This window comes from Heliangelus exortis, chromosome 17 (assembly GCF_036169615.1).
Source record: "Heliangelus exortis chromosome 17, bHelExo1.hap1, whole genome shotgun sequence".
Lineage (NCBI taxonomy): Eukaryota > Metazoa > Chordata > Aves > Apodiformes > Trochilidae > Heliangelus > Heliangelus exortis.
Genome location: NC_092438.1, coordinates 12,298,020 through 12,320,782, shown reverse-complemented (window position 1 = coordinate 12,320,782; position 22,763 = coordinate 12,298,020). Strand labels below are relative to the sequence as shown.

At 54.7% G+C, this 22,763-nt stretch overlaps 3 protein-coding genes across 3 annotated transcripts in view; all 3 read left to right on the top strand.

The window, feature by feature from the left end:
* The window catches only part of TBC1D24 (TBC1 domain family member 24), a 371,517-nt gene that overhangs the window by 201,592 nt on the left and 147,162 nt on the right, over nt 1-22,763 (top strand). The gene's annotated exons all lie outside the window — the stretch shown is intronic.
* Nucleotides 1-22,763, top strand: part of VRK3 (VRK serine/threonine kinase 3) — a 362,077-nt gene that overhangs the window by 312,242 nt on the left and 27,072 nt on the right. The window lies entirely within an intron of this gene.
* On the top strand, nt 15,094-17,839 carry LOC139804026 (noggin-2-like). Its single transcript, XM_071760754.1, has one exon. The coding sequence runs from the start codon at nt 16,116-16,118 to the stop codon at nt 16,797-16,799; it is 684 nt and encodes a 227-aa protein (XP_071616855.1). The 5' UTR covers nt 15,094-16,115; the 3' UTR covers nt 16,800-17,839.

The following is a 22,763-nucleotide window of genomic DNA, read 5'->3' as shown; positions in this document are numbered from 1 at the left end:
TTCTGAATTCCTCTTCCTGTCTCAAGTCACCTTAAAGTTTCGAGATGTTAAATCACCCAGAGCCATCTTCTTCAACTCTGCAGCAGCATGAAGGCATTTGGCTGCTACTATTTTCTCTTTGGAATTTCTTTGAAAGACATGATGTCACCAAATCTCATGGAAATTCTCCAGATTTTTCTTCATGCTCTTCTCCCCATTTCTTCTAGAGAAAATAATTAATTTTTAATAAAAAATAGAGGGCTGGGTTTCTCCCCTCGTACTCTATCACCCTTGTCAGGCAGAAGCAGGGTGGCTGCAGGGCCTCTTGCTGGGTGGGAGTTTTGGGGACGTGTGGCCCAGTGTGGACATTATCCAGGGTGGATACAGCTCATAGTGTAATAAACTGTGATTGATTATCTGATGAGCCCTGGTTGCTCAACACTGCTGCAATGAGAGCTGCCTTCAGGAAAGACATAAAATTGCAACCCGTGCCTCAAGGCAAGGACAGAAGGCCTCTTTTTTTCCAACAGAGAATCCCAGGAAGCTACTGGAAACTCATGGGAGAAACCCTTCCTAGAGCAGGGCAAGGCACTGGAGACACAGACAAGATGTTGGCTTGGTGACCACCAGTGTGTACAGAGAGCACGAGGAGACCCAAAGTCCTCGTGGTGGGGACAGCTGCTGGAGCCCTGCTCCCAGCCAGCCCTTCAGCTGGAAAGCTGTGCTGGAGACAAGGCTCTGGGACATGCTTCAAACCCCCACCACCACCATTTGGCTGTTCCCAGCTCCCCTGGAGATCCATCCTGAGGGGCTGAAGCTTGGCTGCCCCCAGGCAGGGCTAGGAGATGCAGGTCAGCTGCTGATGGGTTTGGAAGCTCCAGATTCCAGTCTCCTCCTAAGCACAGTTTGGCTTTAATGTTCCCAACTCTCTGGCAGCCAAAAAAACCTTTTGGATCACTCTCTGGCACCGTTCATCACTCCCAACAGGGCAGTTCATGCCGAGAGGCTGCTGAGCCTTGAATTCACACATCCCTCCATGGACAACCTCTGGAGGAGGTGATGGGCTGGAGCTGAATGCCCATCACCCATGGGATTTGGTGGAGTTGGTGCCACTGCAGATGGCATCAATGTCCTGCACCAAAGGGGCATAGAGGACCTGAAGCTCTCTGGCTTCAGGCAGGAGCTGGGAGGGAGAGGTTCAGCCCTGCTGCACTGTGATGGCCACAGGGCTCTGAGAGGGGCAGATGGATTTAGGACTGGATAAGCAGCCCCTGGGCATGAACTGAAGCTTTTCTGGGACTTAGTAGGTGAGTGTCCAGACTCTGGAGTGAGAGGTCAGGTGGCTGAGGACAGGGATGTCTGGAACAGGGATCTCCCGACTTGGATTTGAACTCAGAGTTTTCCAACAGGAGCTGAAGGGGGAAAAGAGAAATGTCCCTGCAGGCAGAAGTAGCTGTGACCTGCAGGTTGTCTGCCATCTCCTCTCTCACCTCCCTGGGGACAGTCTTAGTCCAATGAGGACCTTGGTCTCCAGAAAGCTTATCCATAGAGTGGATGAACCAAGGGGACAGATTTTTTTTTCTGGCAGACGTTTTTAGACCGTGTGGGAAATCCTGCTCATCCCTGTGCCCCTGCAGGAGGACTCAGCAGCAGTTCCCAGGCTTTGCCTGGTGCTGGCTGCAGAGCATGCAGGGGCTGTGCACGGGTCCTGGCTCACTGACCCGGCCTCAGGGATGCAGGGACACTCATGTCATTCCCTCCACAAGTGCTACACCTCTCTTTGTGCACCTCAGCACCACGTGGGGGGGACAGGATCCTTTTTATTTAAAGCAGAGCAAATTAAATCCCAGCAGCATCCCCTTTGGTGAGCCAAGATGCCTGGCTCAGCATCCAAGGCAGCCTCAGCCATTCACCTTCACTTCCCTAAAGCCTGACCATCTGACACCAGTCAGGAATGCCCATACCAGGCCCTGCTCCCTCTGGGATGCAGGAGAAGGCAGTGTGCCTGCTCCAGGCCTCTGGTGCTGGGCAGGGTGAACAGAAATCTCCTGCAGGAGGGCTGGGCAGCCCTGCTCCCCCCAGGCATCACACAGGGCTGGACCCTGGGCTGCAGGATCCAGGTGCAATTGGGAAGCTGAGCTCTGAGTTGTCCCCAGCTGCCTCAGGGGGCTGCTCATGGCTGCTCACAGGACCAGGGAGCAGTGGGCACACAGGCATGGCAGTGGGACAGGGGCTGTCCAGCCACTGGTAGGGGTGGCACAGTGCTGCTGGGTACAAGTCAGGCCTTTTGATGCTACTCGGGTGTAGTAGAGGAGGGTGACAGAGATGGAAAACCTGCAGGAGAAGTTTCTCCTAATGGAGATGGAGCCAGCCCTGGGCAAGGACATTGGTGCTGAGCAGGAGCTGCAGCAGGGATGGTTGAGCATCACTGCCACGGGGGGACCCCGGGGCCTCATCCTGCTCCAGAAGGTGGGGGGAGGACGGGGGGATGTGTCTGGCCCAGCTCACCACCCCCGAGGGCAGCGAGGAGAGGGTTAACCATCTCCCCCCAGGTCCTCAGCTCTTGCAGAAGATGATGCCACGCTCTCTAGCTCACCGCCTGCCGCTTTCCCCCTCCCTCCCCGCTGCCCCTCGGAGCTCTGAATAGGGAATTAGTTTTGCCTGCGTTTAGACCTCTTAATTAGCTATTCTTTTTGCTGGGCTGGGGAAGAGGAGGGGCGAGAGGGGACCCTCCCGCACCCCCAGCTGAGCCCTGGCCCTGCTCCTGGAGCAGCACAAAGGAGCCCAGCAGGGCAGAGCCATCGGAGGGCGCTGGGGACGCCAGGACCTGTCAAAGCTTGTTTCCCACCTTCCAAAGCCAACCTTTTCTGTCCCGGCCAGGAGACAGCCTGCCTTAATTGGGCTGAAAATCTAATCATTTGTACCTCCGGGCCTGGGAAGGGGGCAGGGGCGGGTGCGCAGAGCCCGCAGCGGGGCTGGGAGGATGCAGGAGGAGGGCAGGGAGGGAGGAGGAGGAGGGGGAAGCATGTAATGGGGAAAGGCAGGATGGATGTGGGGCAGGAGAGGGGCCAGCAGAGTCACAGAGAGTGCACAGGCTCGTGGGGGAGCTGAGAGGACAGGACTTTTTTTTTTTCTTTTTTTTAAGAAGAAAATTGAAAGTCATTCCTTCAGAAAAATTAAAAAAACCCTCACCAAACAAACCAAACAACAAACAAAAGAAAAAGACCAAACCAACCAACAAACAAAAGGCTAAACCACGACTGAAGGGTGGAAGAAAAAGAGAGCAGGTTAGCCACTTTTCCTGATCTCCATATGCTCTGATCATTCCACCAAGGCTGCCCTTGTCATCCTCTCATGTCCCACCACCATCCAGAGCCTAAGATGCTCCTGCACTGCAGGCATCTCATGTGCACAGTCCTGCTCCATCCCAGCATCTGCTGTCTTACTGGGGCTTTGGCACTGCTCTCCTGCTCCACAGTGCTGAAGACTTCACCTCTCCCACCTGAAAATAACACGTGCGAGCCTTATCAAAAAGAGAAGGCCAGGGAAAACTCTTCCTGGGAATGGCCACACAGCTCTTGCCATTCCTGATGTTGGTGGGGCCCTGTCTGCTCCAGCAGACGTGCTCCTACTCCAGTTCTGCTAAAGGTTTCCCACTGCTCACACAGCCCCATGATGCTGGGGTAGGGTGGGGAGGTGACAGCCATCATGCTGAGCTGTGGCCACCCCCACAGCTTTGCCACATACCTGGTATGTGCAAACCAGACTTGGAGGCTGAGGAACAGCCCCATATCTCTTGCAGCTTCCAGTGCTGTTTCTCTGCTTCCCTCATTTCCACTCTAAACCCTTTCTCACAGCAGCTTGAGGCTTCCCCAGGTTCCAGCTGGCTGGTTTCAGGCAAGCACACACAGACCATCCAATTGCTTGTGTCCTTTTAGCACAGGTTCTTCAGTACTGGATGTCCTCACCAAAACTTTCATCTATCTTGAACTGATCTCTTTTTCACATGAGGACACTTCATGCCTCCAAAACGACCTACACAAGCCAGGGTTCTGCTTGTGCATGGTCCCCTTCCTGAGCTGTATACAAAGAAAGACTGTTCTCCCCACAGCTCCTTCACCAGCTTCTCCAAGCTTTGGGCCTTATTCCTCAAGACAGTGTTTTATTAATTTCTTGTCTTTTTTTACTGATGTTCTATCAAAAAACAAAAGCAAACCCTAAAGTCAATGTCTTCACCAGACTTTTATCCCTTCTTCTTCCAGGGGGAATCCAGACCTTCGTGTTCATGCAAGAAAGAGTGAAGGAACCACCCCAGTGAGGATGCAGCTCTGCCCTGTCCTGTGCCCCAGGTTTGGTGCACCTTTGTCCCTGGAGAGCTTCAGTATGGGGGGAAAGAACAAGCCCAGGAGGCTCAGGGGGTTGGGAATAGTTACAGAGGGCCAGGAACTGCAAGCCCTGCAGCCACAGCACCTCTGGGTGTGTGAGTGCAATGAGGAGGGGTTTCAGCCCTGGTTTCAGAGGGTTGGTTTGGCAGAGGTTGCTCAGAAGATGAGATGATGCAGGAGAGCACCCAGCTGGGATGGGGCAGGGTACCAGAGTCCCCAAACCTCCCCCTTCTCTGCAGGGTGCCATCACTTGCACAAGGAATAGTAGAATCATAGAATCATAGAATGGTTGGGGTTGGAAGGAACCTTAAACCTCACCTGCGACTGCAGCTGCAGAGAGCAGCCAAGCAGGATGGAGCAGGCCTGGGTCAGCTGAGGTAGCTCCATCCCAGGCAGAAATGCTGACAAAATTCCTGCAGATAGGAACAGCCCATCTGCCCTTGCCAGACCCTTCCATTTTCTAGCCCTTAGGGCTGCCCTTGCCTTAGAGACTTCCCGAGCCAGGAGGGCTCTGCGTGCCATCCCACGTCACAGCCACCACGGAGCCTGGCCCTCAGTGAAGTTCTCTACTCTCATTTCAAAGCCATGTGTATTTTTGGCCTGCGTGGCATCCTGTGGCCAGGAGGTCCACAATTTAATTACACGTCGTGTAGGATTGTAATGCCTTTGGTCTGCGTGGAACCCAGGGCCGTCTCGTTTCATTCATAACTTCTCCCTGTAACCTCAGCTTCCTGATTCCAGTGGAAATTAGTCAGCAAAATGCTGGGACTCCCATGACTGGTGTCCTTTGAGCTGGAGAAGTCACTGGAGGAACGCAGCCAGGGCTGACCTCGGTGGGGAACCCGGGGAGTTTAAGGCCAGGTGATGCTCCTCTGTTCTGCTGTGGTAGGGAGAGGATTTGGGAGACTCATACAGGGACCAGGAGACAGACCTTGAGGGCTTGGTGGGCACCGGTGTTCCCCGGGCAGCTCGTGTCACTGGTTGGAAGTCAACTGGTTGGTTGTGACATGGGAGTGAGGTTGTGAAGCAAAGCAGGGGCACAGGGAGAGAAGTGGGATGGATGGGGCAGTGCTGGAGCCTCCACCAGAGCTGCAGCAGGAGAAGCTTGGAGCATCTCCTGCTGTGTTGCCCTGGAGCAGTGCAGGAAAGGGGGGTACCCACCTGGACATGTTCCTGGGGTCATGGTCCCACCCTGGCAGGGGGGTTTGGACTTGATGATCTCTTGAGGTCCCTCCCAACCCCCACCATTCTGGGATTCTGTGTGAAAAGTGCTGCTCCTGCAACCAGAATCCAAATCTTCCCAGCCAAGGTGAAGAGCTACAAAACGTGACAGAAAAGTTAATAAGCTCTTGGATAAGATAATGATTTTAGTAGATTATGCCACTTAGCATGTCCACCAAGCCTGGCTCCAGCAAGGTTCCAGCAGGGCCAGTCTCTAGCCAGGTCCCACGCAGAGCTCTGTTCCTCCTGGCACAGGGGCAAAAGGCTGCTTTATGTTGTCTCTTTTTTGTGCTATTTTTGCTTCTGGCTTTGTGGAGGACTCAGTGGAAGGACACAGCAGGAGCTGTGGTGGTGAACAGGAGGTGATGGGACAAGAGCTCTGGATGTCTGAAGGCACTGAGAAGCAGGACTGTAAGTTGACTTGGATAATTCAAGTTGACTTGAATAATGAGGAATGTCTTCTGGCACAGAAGGTCAATAAATCACTTGCTCACTGGACAAAAACTGCCAAACCCCGCTGTGACCTGGAGCAGCTTCAGGTCTGGGCTTCCCATTGGAGTGAGGGGAAGGGTGGGATGCTCCCATCCAGCACGTGCTGCCTTTCTCACCCTTCTCCAGCAACGAGCTCATGTCCTTTCTGTTCCCACCTCTCTGTTCTTGTCCTGACAGTGCAAGCCCCCAGGAGCAGCGTGCTGCAAGGGGTCAGCTCCTTGTGTGTGTGTCCCCCCCATCACCCTTCTCCAGATCACACAGCCAGGTGTTGGAGCAGGAAGGTCTGGATAATGTTGAATGAAATATTTTAGATGAACAGTTTATTGCTTTATTGGAGAAAAGGAAAACTCTGGAGAAGTTTCATTCAGACATGGAAAAACTGAATGATTCCTACAGAAGTTTCTGCCCAGGCAGAGTGGAGCTGGGCACCCCATGCAGATGCTGAGGGAAAGCCCAGCTATGGGGAGACCAGTGCACTGTTCCTCTTGGTGCAGCCCATACATAACCTGTGGAGGGTCCAGCCTGGATGGGATGAACAGGAGGGATTTCTCACCTAGGAGAAAAAAGCCCTGTGAAAAGCCCATCCTCACACAGGAGCAGACTTTTCTCTGAATTTTATTCCTTCCCTCTGCTTTTTCTTTTGCTGCTGCCCTTTGAAACCTCCATCAGGACAAAGGCCCTGTCAAAGTGTCAGCTGTACCAAGCCCAAGCTGTTCTCTCCCTCCCTTCACCATCCCCTCCTGGGGCTGATAAAAGACCCACAAACCTCTGGGTGCAAACTGCAGTGGTGCAGCGAGTGTTTGCACGGGGTGAAGTGCTCCAGGGTCCCAAGAGCAGCTCCTTGCACCCACAAAGTGGACGGGAAGGCAGACAGGAGCTGAGCTCAGCTCTGCATTTGAACTCCTTCACTGCTGACTTTCCGGCCAGGGGGAATGACTGACAGAGACTGATGGTGTCTCTGCCTGTGTGTAATCTTAGAGCCGACTGGATTTGAGAAATCTCTTTCATTGCTTTTTTTTTTTTTTTAAAAAAAAAAAAAAGAAAAAAAAAAAAAAAGTGACTAGACTGAAGGGTCCCGATTAACTGGGAAAATCTCAGCAAAATGCAAACGCCTTCTCAGGTTCTCGCCCGCCAGCCCTGCCCCAGGGGAGGGTGGTGAAGCTCAGCTCAGGCTGCAGCAGCACCAAAGGCTCAGCCTCAGGGATGGCCCAATTCTGACCCCACCACAGCCATGAGAACAGGTCCTGAGCACAGTCCCCTCCAAGCCTCAGAGAGGTCTCTGGGTGAGGAGCAGTTCCTATGCTCGGGCATGCACTGCCTGCTGCTGCCTGCCCTGGACAGTCCCTGCTCTGGGATGTTCATGCCCTCCACTCTGCAACAGCTGCCTTCCCCTTGGGTTTCACACTCCTGAGAGTCACAAGTGGCCAGAGATGACGTTATTACGTGGAATTATTATTCCCAGGCAGGCTTTCTCAAACAGGAATTTAGGGAGGATTTGGCCCCCACTCGCCGGCTCAGTCTGCTCCCTTCCCACGGGATCCCTGAGTCACCCGGCCCTGGGTTTATCTCCCTGCATCTCCAGAGCATCTTAGGGACAAAGAAAGTTGGGTCTGAATCAAGAAAAATTACACTGGCGGGGCACAGCTGAGAGAAAGCTGCATGGGTGCAACATAAACTCCCCCGGGGGGGGGGGGGTTGGCCAAAGACTATGGCAAAATGGAGCTCCTGCAGGGTTTGAGCCTGTCCTGAGGAAAGCTGGGATGGAGCTGTGTGTAGACCCCGACCCCCCCTGGCTCCAACCTCCTCCCAGGCAGTTGCAGAGAGCCAGAAGCTCTCCCCTCAGCCTCCTCTGCTCCAGGATCAACACCCCCAGCTCCCTCAGCCCCTCCTGCTCAGACTTGTGCTCGAGGAAGGGACCTTGCTTCTCAGGGGACTCTCTGGGATGTATGTCCTCAAAGCTGGAGAGCAGCTTTCTCTAAGAAAGACCCAGCAAAGGGTTTCACACTGTAATGAGCCTGAAGGAAGATGCTCCAAGCCCCTGGTGTGTCCCAGCTGGAGAGAGGGTCCCCCAGGCACAGCAGCATCACAGTATGGTCATGGCAGCAAATCTCTGCCTCCTGAGCCCACCCATGGGGGCAACACTTGCAGATGAAAAAAATCAAAGATTAAAAAACCTCCTGAAGAATAAAAAAAGCCTTGAAGATGAGAAGAACAAGAAGGTGAAAAAAAAAAAAAAATCCCTCCATGCACATTTTTCTTCAGTGCATCTCCCAAGACACAGCCCCTTTGCCAGGGCTTATATCTAGTCTAAATCTTCCTTCTTTTCACTTAAAACCATCACTGAGGCCACAACAAGGTCCCTCTAGAGATGAGAAGGTTGAAAAACCTCAGCCTGTCCTCACAGCAGAGGTCCTCCAGCCCTCAGATCATTTTTGTGACCCATTTGTGTGGTTCCCTCCACCACATATCACTTACAGTTGCAACGTGGTGGCCTGGGAGCATCATCACCACCCTGCTCCCTTTGGCCCCAGGCTGACCAGAGTGGGCTTTGCACCCAGCTAAGAGCATGGGGAGGGGACCAGTGCCCAGCTGGGACTGCTGGGACCCAACCTGCCAGGACCACCTGGAGCAGAGAGCTTGACCAAGTGCTTGGATCAGGCCAGAAGAGGAACCCAAAGGAAAATGCTGCATCCTCCAGTGCTGGGTGGATGTCGGGTGCATTGTGCCAGGCTGTGGCTTCTCCATCTGCATGGCACAAGTTCCTACCTCTGGCTGCCAAGTGTCCCCACATCCTGAGTGGCACAGGGCTGGTGGGATCGGGAAAGAAGGGGTGGCAAAGCCTTGTGACACCAGGTTGGCCTGGGGCTGGACATTTGACTTTGCTTTGCCCTGCCAGCCTCATGTTCTCCCTGGAGAGTGACTCAGGAGCCCCTGAGCCAAAGCTGCTCCCAAGCATGGCCACCCACAGTGGTGGGCTGTGTCCCTAAGGCATGCTCTAGCCCTTTTACTGGGGACATTTACACACACAAAAAAAAAATAGCTGCCCTGAGCAGTTCTCCCTGCCTTGGACTAGTGTTGACAGCCACTGCCACGTCCAACGTGACGTGGCAGCATTGCTCCGTGTCAACACGTGGTGACCCAAGAGGGTAGAAATCTCAGAGCTCCATGTTGTTGGTTTTTAATGTTGGCAGCTGTCCAGGGATCGTTCCTGGCCTGCCCACTGAGGAGTTTTCCTCCAGGTCCCCTGGCAGAGCAAAGCTCACTCTGAGGAGGAGTTTTTGAGGACTCCATCCTGACACCCCAGCTTCTCCGAGCCCCTGGGCTGTGCTGTGGGTGGATGCTCTGGGCTGGGGGAGAGTCAGGAAGATCAAGCTTCTCCACCAGGGACTTTCCCTCTGCAAATTCCCTCACCAGAGGGTGAGATCTCCTGCCCACCAGCCCTGGGCCACCGTAGCTGATGCACTTGAATATTTACAGGGTAAATGACAGCAAAACTGCTGATGGTTGCAGTGAAAAATCCTCCTTCTCCCTTCCTGCAACACCAAGACCTGCCCAGAAGGAGCTGAGCAGAGGACACCAGCCTAGCCAGTACAGTCCATGGGGTGGCAGGTGCTGCAGTCACTAGGAATGGATGAAGATCAACCAAACCTTTTGCTCAGTGCAGCCCTCTTTACCTCTCCCATTCAAGGGAGAGGTTATAAGCTGCAGCAAACTGGGCATAATCAACCCCAGGCTTGAGGAAACCCCCCACTGGCCTTCTGGACTGGTGATAGCAGAGGTTTTTCTGAAGCATTTAGGACACCTGACACTGCTGGAAATGTGCCAGGATTTGGGCAGACTGTGAACTGGAACTGGAAGAGCTGAGCTCCCAGGGACAGGAGGAGAAGGGAGTGCTGGGGTGAAGGGTATCAGCTCTGGGAAACCAAGGTGCCACCATGGTGCCAAGAGGAAGAAAGTAATGAGTAGCTTGAAAAGCAGAAAAACACTTCATGATAAGGACAAAAAAAGATTCCAGGAAGCTCAGAAAAGCTGTAACACCCTACTTAGTCTAAAGAAAATGCTTTGCCGAGCCACAAGTAATCCCTGACTTGGAGGGTCAGGGGTGTCTTTTCTTTCCCATCAGTTCTTTGGCACATCTGAACTTGAGCAGGGTCAGTACCAGGGCAGTGCTGAGCTCCTAGAAGTTCCACCACCAGACTGTCAGCTCTGATTCTCAGAGGACACCTTTCCCAGATGCTCCTCCACAGCCCCACTGGGGAAGGGCAGCACTGGGCAGCTGTGGGAGTTCTGCTGGGGCTGGTGGATAAGGAGGAGGGAGCCGGGGAGGAGGAACAGGGCAGCTCCCAGACTTGACCAGAGTTAAGCCACAGAAACAGAAGGTGTTTGGGGTCACCTTTCTCACCATCCCATTTCTCTTCCCATCCCATTCCTGATGGTGAATAACTTCAGATTAAACCTTAGTAGATCTATGATGAAGATGAGGAACCCTGTGTGGATTTGTGCGTCCCCACATCCCATTCATTTCACCCTTGGAGTAACATTTTTGCCCCAGACCAGAGACACTCAAGTGCTGCCCTGCCCAGGGCAGAGGTGGCTGCTTGGCCTTTGTCCCCATCACCGTCCCCAGCTTTTGGGGACAGCCGGATGCTCTCAGCCTCTGAATTCCTCCTGCTCACAGCAAACCACAGGGACCCAGCAAGCCCCTGAGCTGCTGTGGGAGGCTGCTTCATGGACCCCTGCCAACCACTTGCCATGGCATACTTTGGGAACTGCTCCTTTAGACACACTGACGAGAGCAGGGTAATGTATTTCTACTGGAAAATAAACATATCTCTAATGAAAACCTGGTGCCCTGTCATTTAGGTTTGTTTTTTGGGGTTTTTTTTTCTTTTTTTTTTTGGTTCCTTAAGTGAAAATTAGAGTTTTTGTCTTGTCATGCCATGTCTTTGCCCTGCCAACCCATCAGCATTATTTCTCAAGCATAAAGAGAGCTTGGAAAAATTAAACAAGCAAATAGAAAGCAACAGAAAAACCCAAAAGATAATAAGGAACTTGAGCTGAGATCTTTCCTCTTTCCTTTCCTTTCCTTTCCTTTCCTTTCCTTTCCTTTCCTTTCCTTTCCTTTCCTTTCCTTTCCTTTCCTTTCCTTTCCTTTCCTTTCCCCCCTGGCTTGGGCAGGAGGCTTTTTCATGGGTTAAGATAGGGATTTGAAGCTTTTGTGCAAAAAGCTGAAGGAATTGGAATTACTTTGTTTAAAGCGATAATTTGGTTCTGTACCCTTACCCCTGGCTTTGAATTAAATCACCACGGCCTGAAATGAGCTAAAGCATAAAAAACTTGTCAGCTGAACAACTGTGTTGCTAAGACAGTATCACTGATGTTTTGCTGCTACTAGGAATTTACTTGCTCGTGGAGCCTTCCAGAGAAAACAGAGTAGCACTGCCTGGGTTTCAAATGTGAGACAATTTTTTTTTTTTTTTTTTTTTTTTGGTCATAAAATTGTTTTTTTCATTTGTCAGTGTCTTTTTCTTTTGTCATAAAATTGTTCACTTCTTTAGATGGCAAAAGGATGCCAGATAAGGCAAAGAAACAAAACCAAACAATTTGCAACCATTTTAGCCTTCAGAAGGCACCTTTCACATCACGTCTTTCTTCTTACATGGAGTTATTTTGATACAGCTTTTCTGTATGTGATATGTTCCCTTTCCAACTTTAAATCCTTTAATTAAGGGCTAGATGGTGAGCTGGGCTGTGTGCCCACGGAGCACAGGAAAGTGCATGGATGCACAGCACTGCTGAGCCTCCCGGGCCAGAAACAGGATTCAACCCAGTGCCTTGGTCCCCTAGACCAGAGAATGGGAAGGGGCTGAAGAAGAAGCCTTCAGCTGGTGGCCTCCATGGGCAGAATTGAGCCTTAAATGCTCAATTTAAGCTCAGAGCCCAGGCGCTTGTCCTTATTCCCCCTACACCCCTTGGGAAAAGTTCAGAAGAACACCAAATGAAATGCACAAGAGCTCAGGGGTTAGCCCGTTGCTGGCTAGAAGGGCTGGGAGGGACTTCCAAGCCCCCTGCAGACCTCAGTGCCTTCCCCCCCTGCCCCTGGGTTGCTCCAAACACCGTGCTCCAGAGGTCTTGCCTCCAAAAGGGGAAACCTTCTCCAACCCACCTTGGAGAGCTGCTCCTCTCCCACAGGGCACCTCTCGGAGTACCACGAGTGTGCCCAGAGAGAAGTCATCTTCGCCTGGCATGGGGTGGTTAAACAGCATGTTTATAAAGTCCAGGAGACAGCTGGAGGAATTAAGTTACTTGAGTGCTTCGGGATCCTTCAGGATGAAAAATGCTGTATACATGTCGGATTTTATTATTACAATTACAGTCAGATGTTAATCCCCTCACCGGGATTTGCTAAGGCAGCAGTGCCAACAGCAGCAGTCCATCCCACTGAGTAATTGCCCGATTCCTGACTCTTGGGTGTCTCTGCCCTGAGCTGCTTCTTGTTATTGTGTTTGCTTTAATTCTGACACCGCCGGGACACGAGTTTCCCCACCCAGCAGTGAGGGAGAGCAGAGCAGGGCTGCCTGACTCCAGCTTGAGCACCGTGTGTGTGCCAGGGTCAGGAAACCTGTCAGGAGAAGGTTTTGCTGATAAAACTCACCATCAGGGGCTGACGACACACATCTCTTTTTGCAGAGTGTTTGGAGAGCTAATGATGGAAGAGCTGGGGAGCAGCATCGTTTCGTGGCTTTAATTGCAGAGCCTGAGGGTGTCCAAGAAGCTGGAGCTCAGAGTTCAGCAAACCAAGCTGGGATCACAACAGCAGAAATACAGAGCAAGGGGAGAAAGGCTGAGGTGTTTAAACTCTGCACTCCAATCCTGCTGGTTGTAAAGAGCCCAGATGCACTGTGACAGGATCCTGAGCCAGCACGTGGCAGCCCTGTCTCCCTCAAGTCCAGGACATGCTCTGACTTTATGCTGGATCTCCAACCTCTCCATTTTGGGATATTTTGTTTTCTTTCCCTGTCTGAACCCAACATTTGGCATTTCTGGGGTGACAGAGAGATGGAAACCTGGGGGGGATGCTCCTTTTATTAATCTGCCAAGCAAAGCCATCTCTGCACATGCCTAGCACACATTGGCAGGGCACTCCTGGCTGTTGGGTCCCTTGGCTTTGTTTGGTGGGTCACAAGCCCATCATGGTGAGAAACTGGCCCTGCGATCGGCCTCCTTCCCCCCTCACCCTGCCCCAGCCCCCGTGGGTAGCTGCTTATCTCATGCCTTTGGGAGGGAGTGACTGGCATGGGCAGGAATGTTCTTACACACTGTCAGCCTGGAGGAACCAGCTGTGTGTCCAATTTCTGGACATGGTTCAAGTGTGAGCTCAGTGCCGAGCAATGTGGAGGTAAAGGAGGTGAGAAGGGTTTGGGTTTTCACTGTGTTGACACACACCAGGCTCCCACCCTTGGTGCCCCAGAGGTTGCGGGTCCATCTCTCCACCAAGACGTTTTGCCCCACACAACTGAGAAAGGGGTGAAGAAAGAGCCACTGATTTAACTTGGCTTGTTATCACACCATGGCAGGCTGAGGAATCACTCAAGTGAGAGGGATGATCCTGGCAGGCTGTAGCCTCCCTTGTAGAGAGGGTGCTGAAATGTTGTTGGATTGCACCTGGCAGCTATACCTGGTGAGCTACCCCAGGAGTGCAGCCCAGGAGGAACTCCTGGGACGTGGTACCCTACTCATCTTTCATAGAATCACAGAATCAGTTGGGTTGGAAAAGACCATGAAGATCACCAAAACCAGGCATCACCCCAGCACTACCAAGGCCACCACTGACCCATGGCCCTCAGCACCACATCTCCACAGCTTTGAAACCCCTCCAGGGATGGTGGGGACTTCACCCCTGCCCTGGGCAGCCTGGGCCAGGCCCTGACAACCCTTTCCAGGAAGAAATTATTCCCAAGCTCCAAGCTAAACCTCCCCTGGCACAACTTGAGGCCGTTCCTCTTGTCCCATCCCTTGTTCCCTGGGAGCAGAGCCTGACCCCCCCCGGCTCCAACCTCCTCCCAGGCAGCTGCAGAGAGCCAGAAGCCTCAGCCTCAGCCTCCTCTGCTCCAGGATCAACACCCCCAGCTCCCTCAGCCCCTCCTGCTCAGACTTGTGCTCCAGACCCTCCCCCAGCTCTGTTGCCCTTCTCTGGACACGCTCCAGCCCCTCAATGTTCTTCTGGTCATGGGGGTCCCAGAACTGACCCCAGGATTGGAGGTGCAGCCTCCCCAGTGCCCAGCACAGGGGGATGGTCCCTGCCCTGCTCCTGCTGGCCACACCAGTGCTGGTACAAGCCAGGGTGCCGGTGGCCTTCATGGCCACCTGGGCACACACTGGCTCATATTCAGCTGCTGTTGACCAACACCCCCAGGTCCTTTTCCACCGGGAATTTTCCAGCCACTCTTTCCCTAGCCCGGGGTTATCGGGACCGAAGTGCAGGACCCAGCACTGAGCCCTGCTGAACCTCATGCAGTTGGCCTCAGTCCAGCCCTGCATGGAGCTGGAAGGAGGCTTTGGAACAAGCCTGGGCTGCGGTGGAGAAGCAGACACGGTGGAGCAGCGGAGTGGAGGTGGAAAGCAGAGGCAGAGCGAGGGTTCAGGTCCCCACGAGGTCTGTGCCGGTGCCCGGACTACCGCGGCTGGTGTAGACAGAGGATGCCGAGGTCCGATAAGGGCTCCTTGGGGGCTGCCAACCCAGTGCCTTGCTGGGGTGCTGGACCCGAGGCGCCGTGTCCGAACCCGGGACGGAGCCCGGCGGCTCCCGGAAGCCCCAGGGCCGCAGGTGGGACGCGCAGCCGGCGGTGACAGGACCCGGTGGCGGCAGGGCCCGGTGGCGGCAGGGCCCGGTGGCGGTGGCGCGGCTGTCACTCAGCGCGCGGCGAAAGTGACAGCGGGGGCGGGGCGGCCGCTCGCCGGGCGCGTATTTAACTTGTGGGGCTGAGCGGCGGCGCGGCAGAGAGCGGCGGGCGGGCGGGGAGGGTGCGCGGCACCGAACCCAGTCGAACCTCGCCAAGGCAGGCTGTACCGCGCCGCTCCGAGCACAGCCGCTCCGGGCTGCACCGCTCCGAGCCGGCAGCGTAGGGAGCGAGTCGCGGGAGCCGCGGCTGGATGCGCTGAGCGCGGCGGAGCTGACCGGCCCCCCGGAGCACCGGCAGCGGCAGCAGCAGCAGCAGCAGCAGGGCAGCAGCATGGGTCGCCGGGGCTGCTGAGCAGCGCAGCCCGCCCCTGCCCACTCCCGCCGAGGAACCGCCGGGGACCGAGCCGGGAGCCGAGCCGCGCCGGTGCCGGAGACCCCCCGCCCTGCCGAGGATGCCCCGAGGGGCCGCGGGCTGCCCCAGCCGCTCGCCATGAGGAGGAGCCCGGCCGGGCCGCGGGCGCTGCCGCCGCCCGCCGCCGCCTGAAACCCCGCGTCCCGGCGGTGCCCGCGCAGGGGCCGCCCGAGCGGTCCGCGGCGCCGTGACCCTCCTCCCCGCCCCCTCGCCCGGCTCGCCCGGCTATAAAGGAGGGTTTTATTCTCGGGCTCCGGTCTCACGCCAAACCCTGTCACACCGTCTAGACGAGCTGTCGTGGGGCTCGGCCCAGCTGTCACCATGGCGATGGAGACGAGTCCGCTGTGAATTTTGGGGGGGAGTGAGCAAGAGCGGCGGCGGAGGAGGAGGAGGAGGAAGGCTCGGCCGCCGCCGTGCCCTGCCCTGCCCCGCCGCCGCCCGCGGGGGAGGCACGGACCCCCCGGCGCTCCCGGCCGCGGCTGGAGCCGGCCCGGCGGGGAGCCCCGGGGAGCCAGCGGCCGCGGAGCGAGCCTCAGATGCGTCTGTCACACAACCCCGGCCGAGCTATTTAAAGTAACGGGCCTCGCCGGACTTTTGTCTCTGCCTATTTATGAGTCCCCGGGAGCTGGCAGGCGCCGGCGGGCAGCGCTAGGAGCCGAGCCCGCAGCGGCAGCCCCGCGGGGAAGCCAGCGCCGAGCCGGGGCCGGCGGGGCCCGCCCGGAGCATGACGGCGATCCGGGCGCTCCTGCTCTGCTCCTGCCTGGGGCTGCTGCGCCCAGGGGGCGGGCAGCCCTTCCTGCGGCTGCGACCCTCGCCGAGCGACAACCTGCCCGTCAAAGACATCGTGGAGCACCCGGATCCCGAGTACGACCCCAAGGAGCAGGACCTGGACGAGAGGACTCTGCGGAAGAAGCTGGGCAGCCATTTCGACCCCGGTTTCATGGCCGTGGCCGTGCCGGGGCCGGCCAACGCCTCGGGCGCCGAAGCGGCGGGGCGGGGGCGGCCGGCGCTGCCCGCCGAGCTGCGGCGGCTGGAGCTGGGGCTGGGCCCGGGACCGGGAGCGGGGCCGGGACCGGGGCTGGGGTCGGGGCCGGCCCCGGGCCCCCGCCTGCGGCTGGGCAAGAAGGCGCGGCGGAAGGTGCTGCAGTGGCTCTGGGCGTACACCTACTGCCCCGTCCTCTACACCTGGAAGGACCTGGGCGTCCGCTTCTGGCCCCGCTACATCAAGGAGGGCAACTGCTTCGCCGAGAAGTCTTGCTCGCTGCCCGAGGGCATGTTCTGCAAACCCGTCAAGTCGGTCACCAAGACCTTCCTGCGCTGGCACTGTCAGGGCTGGTCCAGCCAGAAGTACTGCACCTGGATCCCCGTGCAGTACCCGCTCATCTCCGAGTGCAAGTGCTCCTGCTAGCCCCCTCGGCCCCTTGCACTGCCTTCTTTTGCCGTTTGGATGATGGCTTCTTTTTTTTTTTTTCTTTTTTTTTTTTTTATGGGGGGAAGGTTGTTTGGATTTTTTTTCCACCATCCCCCCCAACGCGGCGGGGGAGCAACCCGTCTTTTGTTTCTTTTTTTTTTTTTTTTTGGACTTATTTTAATGTTATTTTATTTGAGAGGGGACAAGCGAACCCAGGAACTGCAGGGCAGGCCAAAGGCACAGTAAAGCACTACAATCAGATGTCTATTTTTATACGTATATAGCCTTCTAACAAAAGGAAAATAATAATAATAAAAAAAACTAAAAAAAAAAAAAAAGCTAAAAAAAATACCCGTCGTGTAAATAGAGAGATTTTAAAGGAAAGGGGGAAATTGCAGCTGTTTTTTATTATTATTATTATTATAATTATTGTTATTATTATTATTTTAAAGACATAGGACCACATTTTCAATCCATCCTCACAGAACCTGAGCATTTCCCTACTGGAGGGAAGGGCAGAAATTTCTTATAAAGAAGATTTTATCAAAAAGAAAAGGGGAGGGGGGTTAAAAGAAAAAAAAAAAAAAAAGGAAAAGTAAGAACGGCAGCATCCCCGAAGATGGTTGTTCCTCTGTGCTGTATTTTTTTTGTCACTGTTGTTTGAATTTTGCCAAGGTCTCTAGGTTTTGGTGGGTTTTTTTGTTTTGTTTTGGGTTTTTTGTTTGGGTTTTTTTTTTTAAGTGTATAACAATTAAGGAGGAAATTTTAAAGAGAAGTACAAATCTATGAAAGAGTGGAATCGTTTTCTTGTGTGGGAATACATATAGTCGTGTAGAGATGTTAAAGGAAATTCTCTGTGTACAGTTTATTTATTTTAACGTTTGTGTATAGGAAAAAAAGAAAAAAAAAAAGCTAGAGATTATGCCAGAAGCTATTGGAAATGTTTACTTGAATATTCCTTTAAAAACATATCAATGTAAATATGAGCTATCACTGATCAAAACATTTTTAGCAATAAACTCTATCTTTGAAGAAAATCCCCGTACTGCACCCCAGCTCCCTGGGAGACCAGCAGAGACTCGAATTCTTGCTGGGAGCAGGTGATGAGTAAAGGGCCGTGGCTGGGCCGCACTGGTGTAAGTGCTGAGACGCCCCGAAGGCTGATAGAGCTCCACCGCTTAACGCGTCTCGGGCATCCTGCTCTGGGTTTTCTTTGCATATATAACCCGCTGGGGAACCAAAAAAAAAAAAAAAGGACGGGAGAGAAATGGCTGGTAACGCCTGAAAGGGTTACGATGTCCCGGAGTGGAAGTGTCATCTGAAGTCCTTGGGAGATTCCTGCTTCGTGCCGCCCGTCCCAGCCTCCTGCATGCTCTGTGCCTCTTGGATTCGGCTCTCCCACTGGCAGAGGAAGCGGTCGAGGTTACCGCCCCGGCCATCAAAGCGCCTGACACAGCTCGGCGGCCCCGTGTGTGTCAGAACAAATGTTTTTTCCCGGCCGCCGCCACTAGCCCAGAAGGAAAGGATGGCAACGAGCCCCGTGCCCAGCCCCGCCGCCGTGACGGAGCCCCGGGGGCTGGCATCTGGTCCCCGCCGTGCAGCCGGGTGCGTGCTGGGGTCAGGAGGATGGGCTGGCCCTGCCATGCGCTGCGTGCCCTCAGATGCCACCCTCGTGTGCCGGGACCGGTGGGACCCCCCGCTCTGCCGCTGGAGCTCATGGAGCCAGGGCAAGGGAGAGCAGGCAGCCTGCCACAGCCGGCCGGCTGGAGAGGAGCCCAGCCCCGGGGAGCGGGGGCACGGGCAGTGCAAGTCCGCTCCCAACGGAGATCTGTCTGTCTGTCTCTGTCTGTCTGTCTGTCACAGGGCTTGGAGTAGGGCCCTGACGGGCTGCCAGGCCGTCCCGTCCCCCTGCGTGCTCCGCGTGGGCTGCCGGTGCTGGAGGGGAAGGTCTGGCTGTTCCCTCTGGTGTCTGAAGCGCGCCCGGCATCCCCGAGGAACAAACTGCTGCCCAAGGGCCTTGCCAGCCAGGAGCCGTCCTCCGCCAAGGCGTCTGCAGGGTGGTGGGGAGATCCTGTCCCCCCTCCTGCTCCCCGTGACACTGGCATGACACCGACCCCGTGGGAAGGCGCCAGGACCCTCTGAGGTTTGGCCCACGTCCCCCTGGCTTCATCTGAGGGGACTGTGGTCTGGTGAGCCCCCTGGAACAGACCTGCAGAGCCCAGAGGTCACACACAGGGGCTGAAACAGGGAGATGGCTTTTCTAATGGGCATGGTGGGGAGGAGGTGATAGGGACAGTGACATCCAGCAGCCAGTGTCCCCACAGAGCCTGGCAGCCATCCGCTCAGCCCCACGTGAGGAGACAGGTTGGCCTTTCCACCCGTTTGTCAGCGAGGGAGCAGGGAACAGGGGGAACGAGGAGGGCAGGGTGGAAAAGAGACCTCGGTGAAGGCAATGTGCAAAACATCAGGGGTATTTGGGAGAGGAAGGGGAAAGCTCATTTTGCAAGAGGAACAACATCTGTGGTGTGGGGGCCGAACATCTGTAGGAGGGAGCATGGGGGGAGGGCATTCTGGGAAAATATTTCTGACATAATCCCAACAGTATCTGGTGTGTTGGGATTTGGTTACAAATGGCCCTCTAACGTCTTTGTGCGTTTTGTTCTGCTGGTTCCAGGGGCACACAGAGACCCCTGCTTTGTGCTAACCTGGGAAATAAACCATTCGCTGGGCTCAATGGCTGAGTTCAGTTGCACAGGGAAGGGGGGGGTGGGAACGGGGAAGGCGAGATTTGTGTGAACTCTAGTGAAAACCAGCCTAAAAGCCTCCGTGCCATGTGCTGGAGGGAGGAGGGGGGCTGCCTCCATCTCTGGGGAGATTTCAGTGGTCCTGCTTGAGATGATGGCTTGTCTGGAGGCGAAGGCAAGAGAGTGGAGCACTGAGGTGCTTGGTGCTGGCAGGGGTGGGCAAGCAGAGGGTGTCCCCAGGGTTTGCATCCCAGCTTGCCAGGCCTTGCCTGCCATGGTGCTGGTGTGTTGTCCCCTCGTGCCCAGGAGTCTCCTGCCTCGGCTGCCCCAGGAAGCAAAGAGTTGGATGTGTGATGGCCAAGGCCCGTGGGCATGATGTCTCCTCATCTGCTGAGCCTCAAAGGAGCTAAAGACAAAGGGGAAGAAGCCTTGGTTCTATGGTGCAGTTATTTCATTGTCCCCCCAAGCTGCTTGTGATTAAGGGACAAGCTGGAGGGGGATAAAAAGGGAGCAGAACAGGAAGAGCCCTGAGATGTGATGGGTGCCAGCTTTGGAAGATGTGGGTCTTTCCCCCTGTACGCTGAGGCAGAGTGGCCCAGGAGACAGCCCCAGAACATCAGAGTGGGTGGCATCCTCTAGGTTGTGTCACGCTTGTCCTCACGTTGGCAAGAGACAGGCACAGCTGTGGCTGTCACACACTTACAGGTGTGTGCACGTCTGCTCCCAGGCACCCAGTGGGTCCCTTCGTCCACCCAGAATTGCAGGGGGACCCTGTCTGTGCCCTGTGAAGATGAAGCCAGCCACACTTCGCAGTCTCCCTTCTTTTTGCTCAGTCTCAGGGCTTAAGCAGAAGGTGATCAGTGGGAGAGTCAGTGGTTTAACACCTTCTTCCTTTGGCCAGGGCAGAGCAGAGGTGGATGAGGCTCCATGGGACCTTTCAGCTGCCCCACACACTGCAGACATACTTTACACAGGGGAACTGAAGGCAATTTTCTTCTCCACAGCCAGTGCTGGCCAGAGCTTGGCTGCTCTGACACCATGGGCTGTGCTGGGGCAGCTCCATTGGCTGAATCACATCCACATCTCTGCCTTGTTGTCCCTACAAAGCCTGGTTTGGAGCAGAAAGCCCCTCTCTTGGTCCACAGAGGTCTCCATCTTTTCCTTTGGCATGTCAAGGCCCTTCTGTCACCTTGTGAAATGCTCTCTCATCTACAAACCCCAGCTTTAGATGATCTTGTTTGTCTTGGGATAGAGCATGAGCTCAGGATGGCTTCTGACATTCGACTCGGTGGCACTGAGACACTTTTCCTTTCTCCTTTCACATCCTGGTTTGGTTTTGATACCAGCAGCAGGTTAACTCTTTTGTCTCCATTGCCAAAAGGCATTTCATCCCCATTTTCCCATGCTGCTTCACCCCGTTTAGCTCAGGTCCTCTTACCTAAGGCCAGGCTCCAGGAATGCAATTTGTGTCTGTGTGCTGTCTCTGCCAGAGTGACCCAGATCCACAAGGCCAGAGCTCACAGATGTCTAATGCCAGCTCTTGAGATACTTGATTCAGGCCCGGGTGATGACATAAGCCCATCACTCATCATTCCTAGAAAGGCAGACGGATGGTCTGAAGCACTAACTGGCCTTCTCAAACTCCCAAGCTCACGCTAAAGCTTTTCTCAGCATGAAAAATCATGTTAATCTGCTGTCACTTGCCTTCACAGCCTGACGTGGCCACCAGAAGCTGTCATGGAAAGCCACTTTCCCTGCACGCCTTGCTTGGTCCACCAGCAGGTCCCTGGTGAGCTCATCCTGGTGACTGCTGCTAGCTGGGAGCTCCAGGTGAGCTGCACCCAATTCCTCCAGGCACCCCCAGCTCCTTGTTCATTACCACAATGAAGACCATGGCACAGCACTGGAGGTAAACAGTGCCAGTACAGGTCAGGGGACATCATGGTGACTGCAGACGTGCCCCACGAGGTGGGCAGAACTCTTGCCTCACCATCTCTGCTGGGTGCAAGGCTGGGGGTCTGCTTCTTCTGGGCAAGACCCACCATGAGCTGCTTTGTGTCTCCATGAATCATAAATCAAACCACAGGCCCAGCTGCTGCTCAGCAGAACTGGGCCTTGACTCGTCCCCAGCATGTGTGTGAGGGGATGCAGGGAGTATCCCAGGGCTTTATTCACTGTCACTCCAAAGGTGTCAGGCAAACTGCTGGTTCATCTGCAAAAAATGCGCCTGAGCCTCTTTTTCCCCTCAGTGATTAAAACCAAACATTTACAGCAGCAGCATCCAGGGGAGATGGTTGCCCTTTGGTGATAGAGCAATGGTATTCTGCTTTAAAATGTCAGACACCCCATCAAGGAGAAGGACCACCTCATGTGGTGTCTGGGAGCCCAGTCAGAGAGGCAGAGCCACCACGAGCAAATCACAGCTATCTGGGAAGCATCTGGGAAGCAGCACTTGCATCCCAACCATTGGCTAAAATGGCTCTTTCAGGTGGCTGCTGAATAAGTCCATTCACAAAAAAAAAAAAAAAAAAGCAGGGCCAGTTTGTGAACAGCAAAACGGACTACATATTTTATTATTTTAATTTTTTTTCTACACTGGATGAGTCTGCCAGGGAGACACCCAAGCCCTGAAGCAGATGTGTGGGACGTGTGGTGCAGCTGTGCCCAAGCCCAGCATAGATGCTGTGAATTTAAGAGGACTGAGTCTGCCTCTGTGTTTGCAGGCCTGGATGTTCCTCCTGGGGAGGTTGAGAACCTCAGCCTCCTGCCTCAGCCTCCAGGCTCCCTGGAGTTGGGTACAGACCACTGAGGGTCTCCACCAACGCCACTGGAGTGTGGTAGGAGACCCCCACTCTCCAGCATCCTGAATTCAGATGTCCTGAAAAGGGAGAGGAGACTTCACATAAGCCCACGCTCCCCTAGAGCTGAAGTCATACAAAACATTACAAAAAAAAAAAAAAAAAAAAAAAAGGCTTTGGAGTCAGTTCTGCTAGAACTGCTGGGTGAGGGCCCTGGAGCTCCCAGGATGGCTGTTCAGCCACTGAACAGCAACATGCCCACTGTGTTCTCCATCTCAGCACTGGCTGCTTTGGAGTCACATACAGGTGTTCATGTCTATAGGCACTGTGCAAGAGCCATCAGCTCACCCCTGAGGCTGTGTCCTCAAGTGTTGCCTGGTCTGCTTCCATCCCTTTTACTGCCAAAAGACACTTTCTCT

What these genes read in the sequence shown, in the direction of transcription:
- LOC139804026 (XM_071760754.1), top strand. Translation starts at nt 16,116, where the DNA reads ATGACGGCGATCCGGGCGCTCCTGCTCTGCTCCTGCCTGGGGCTGCTG.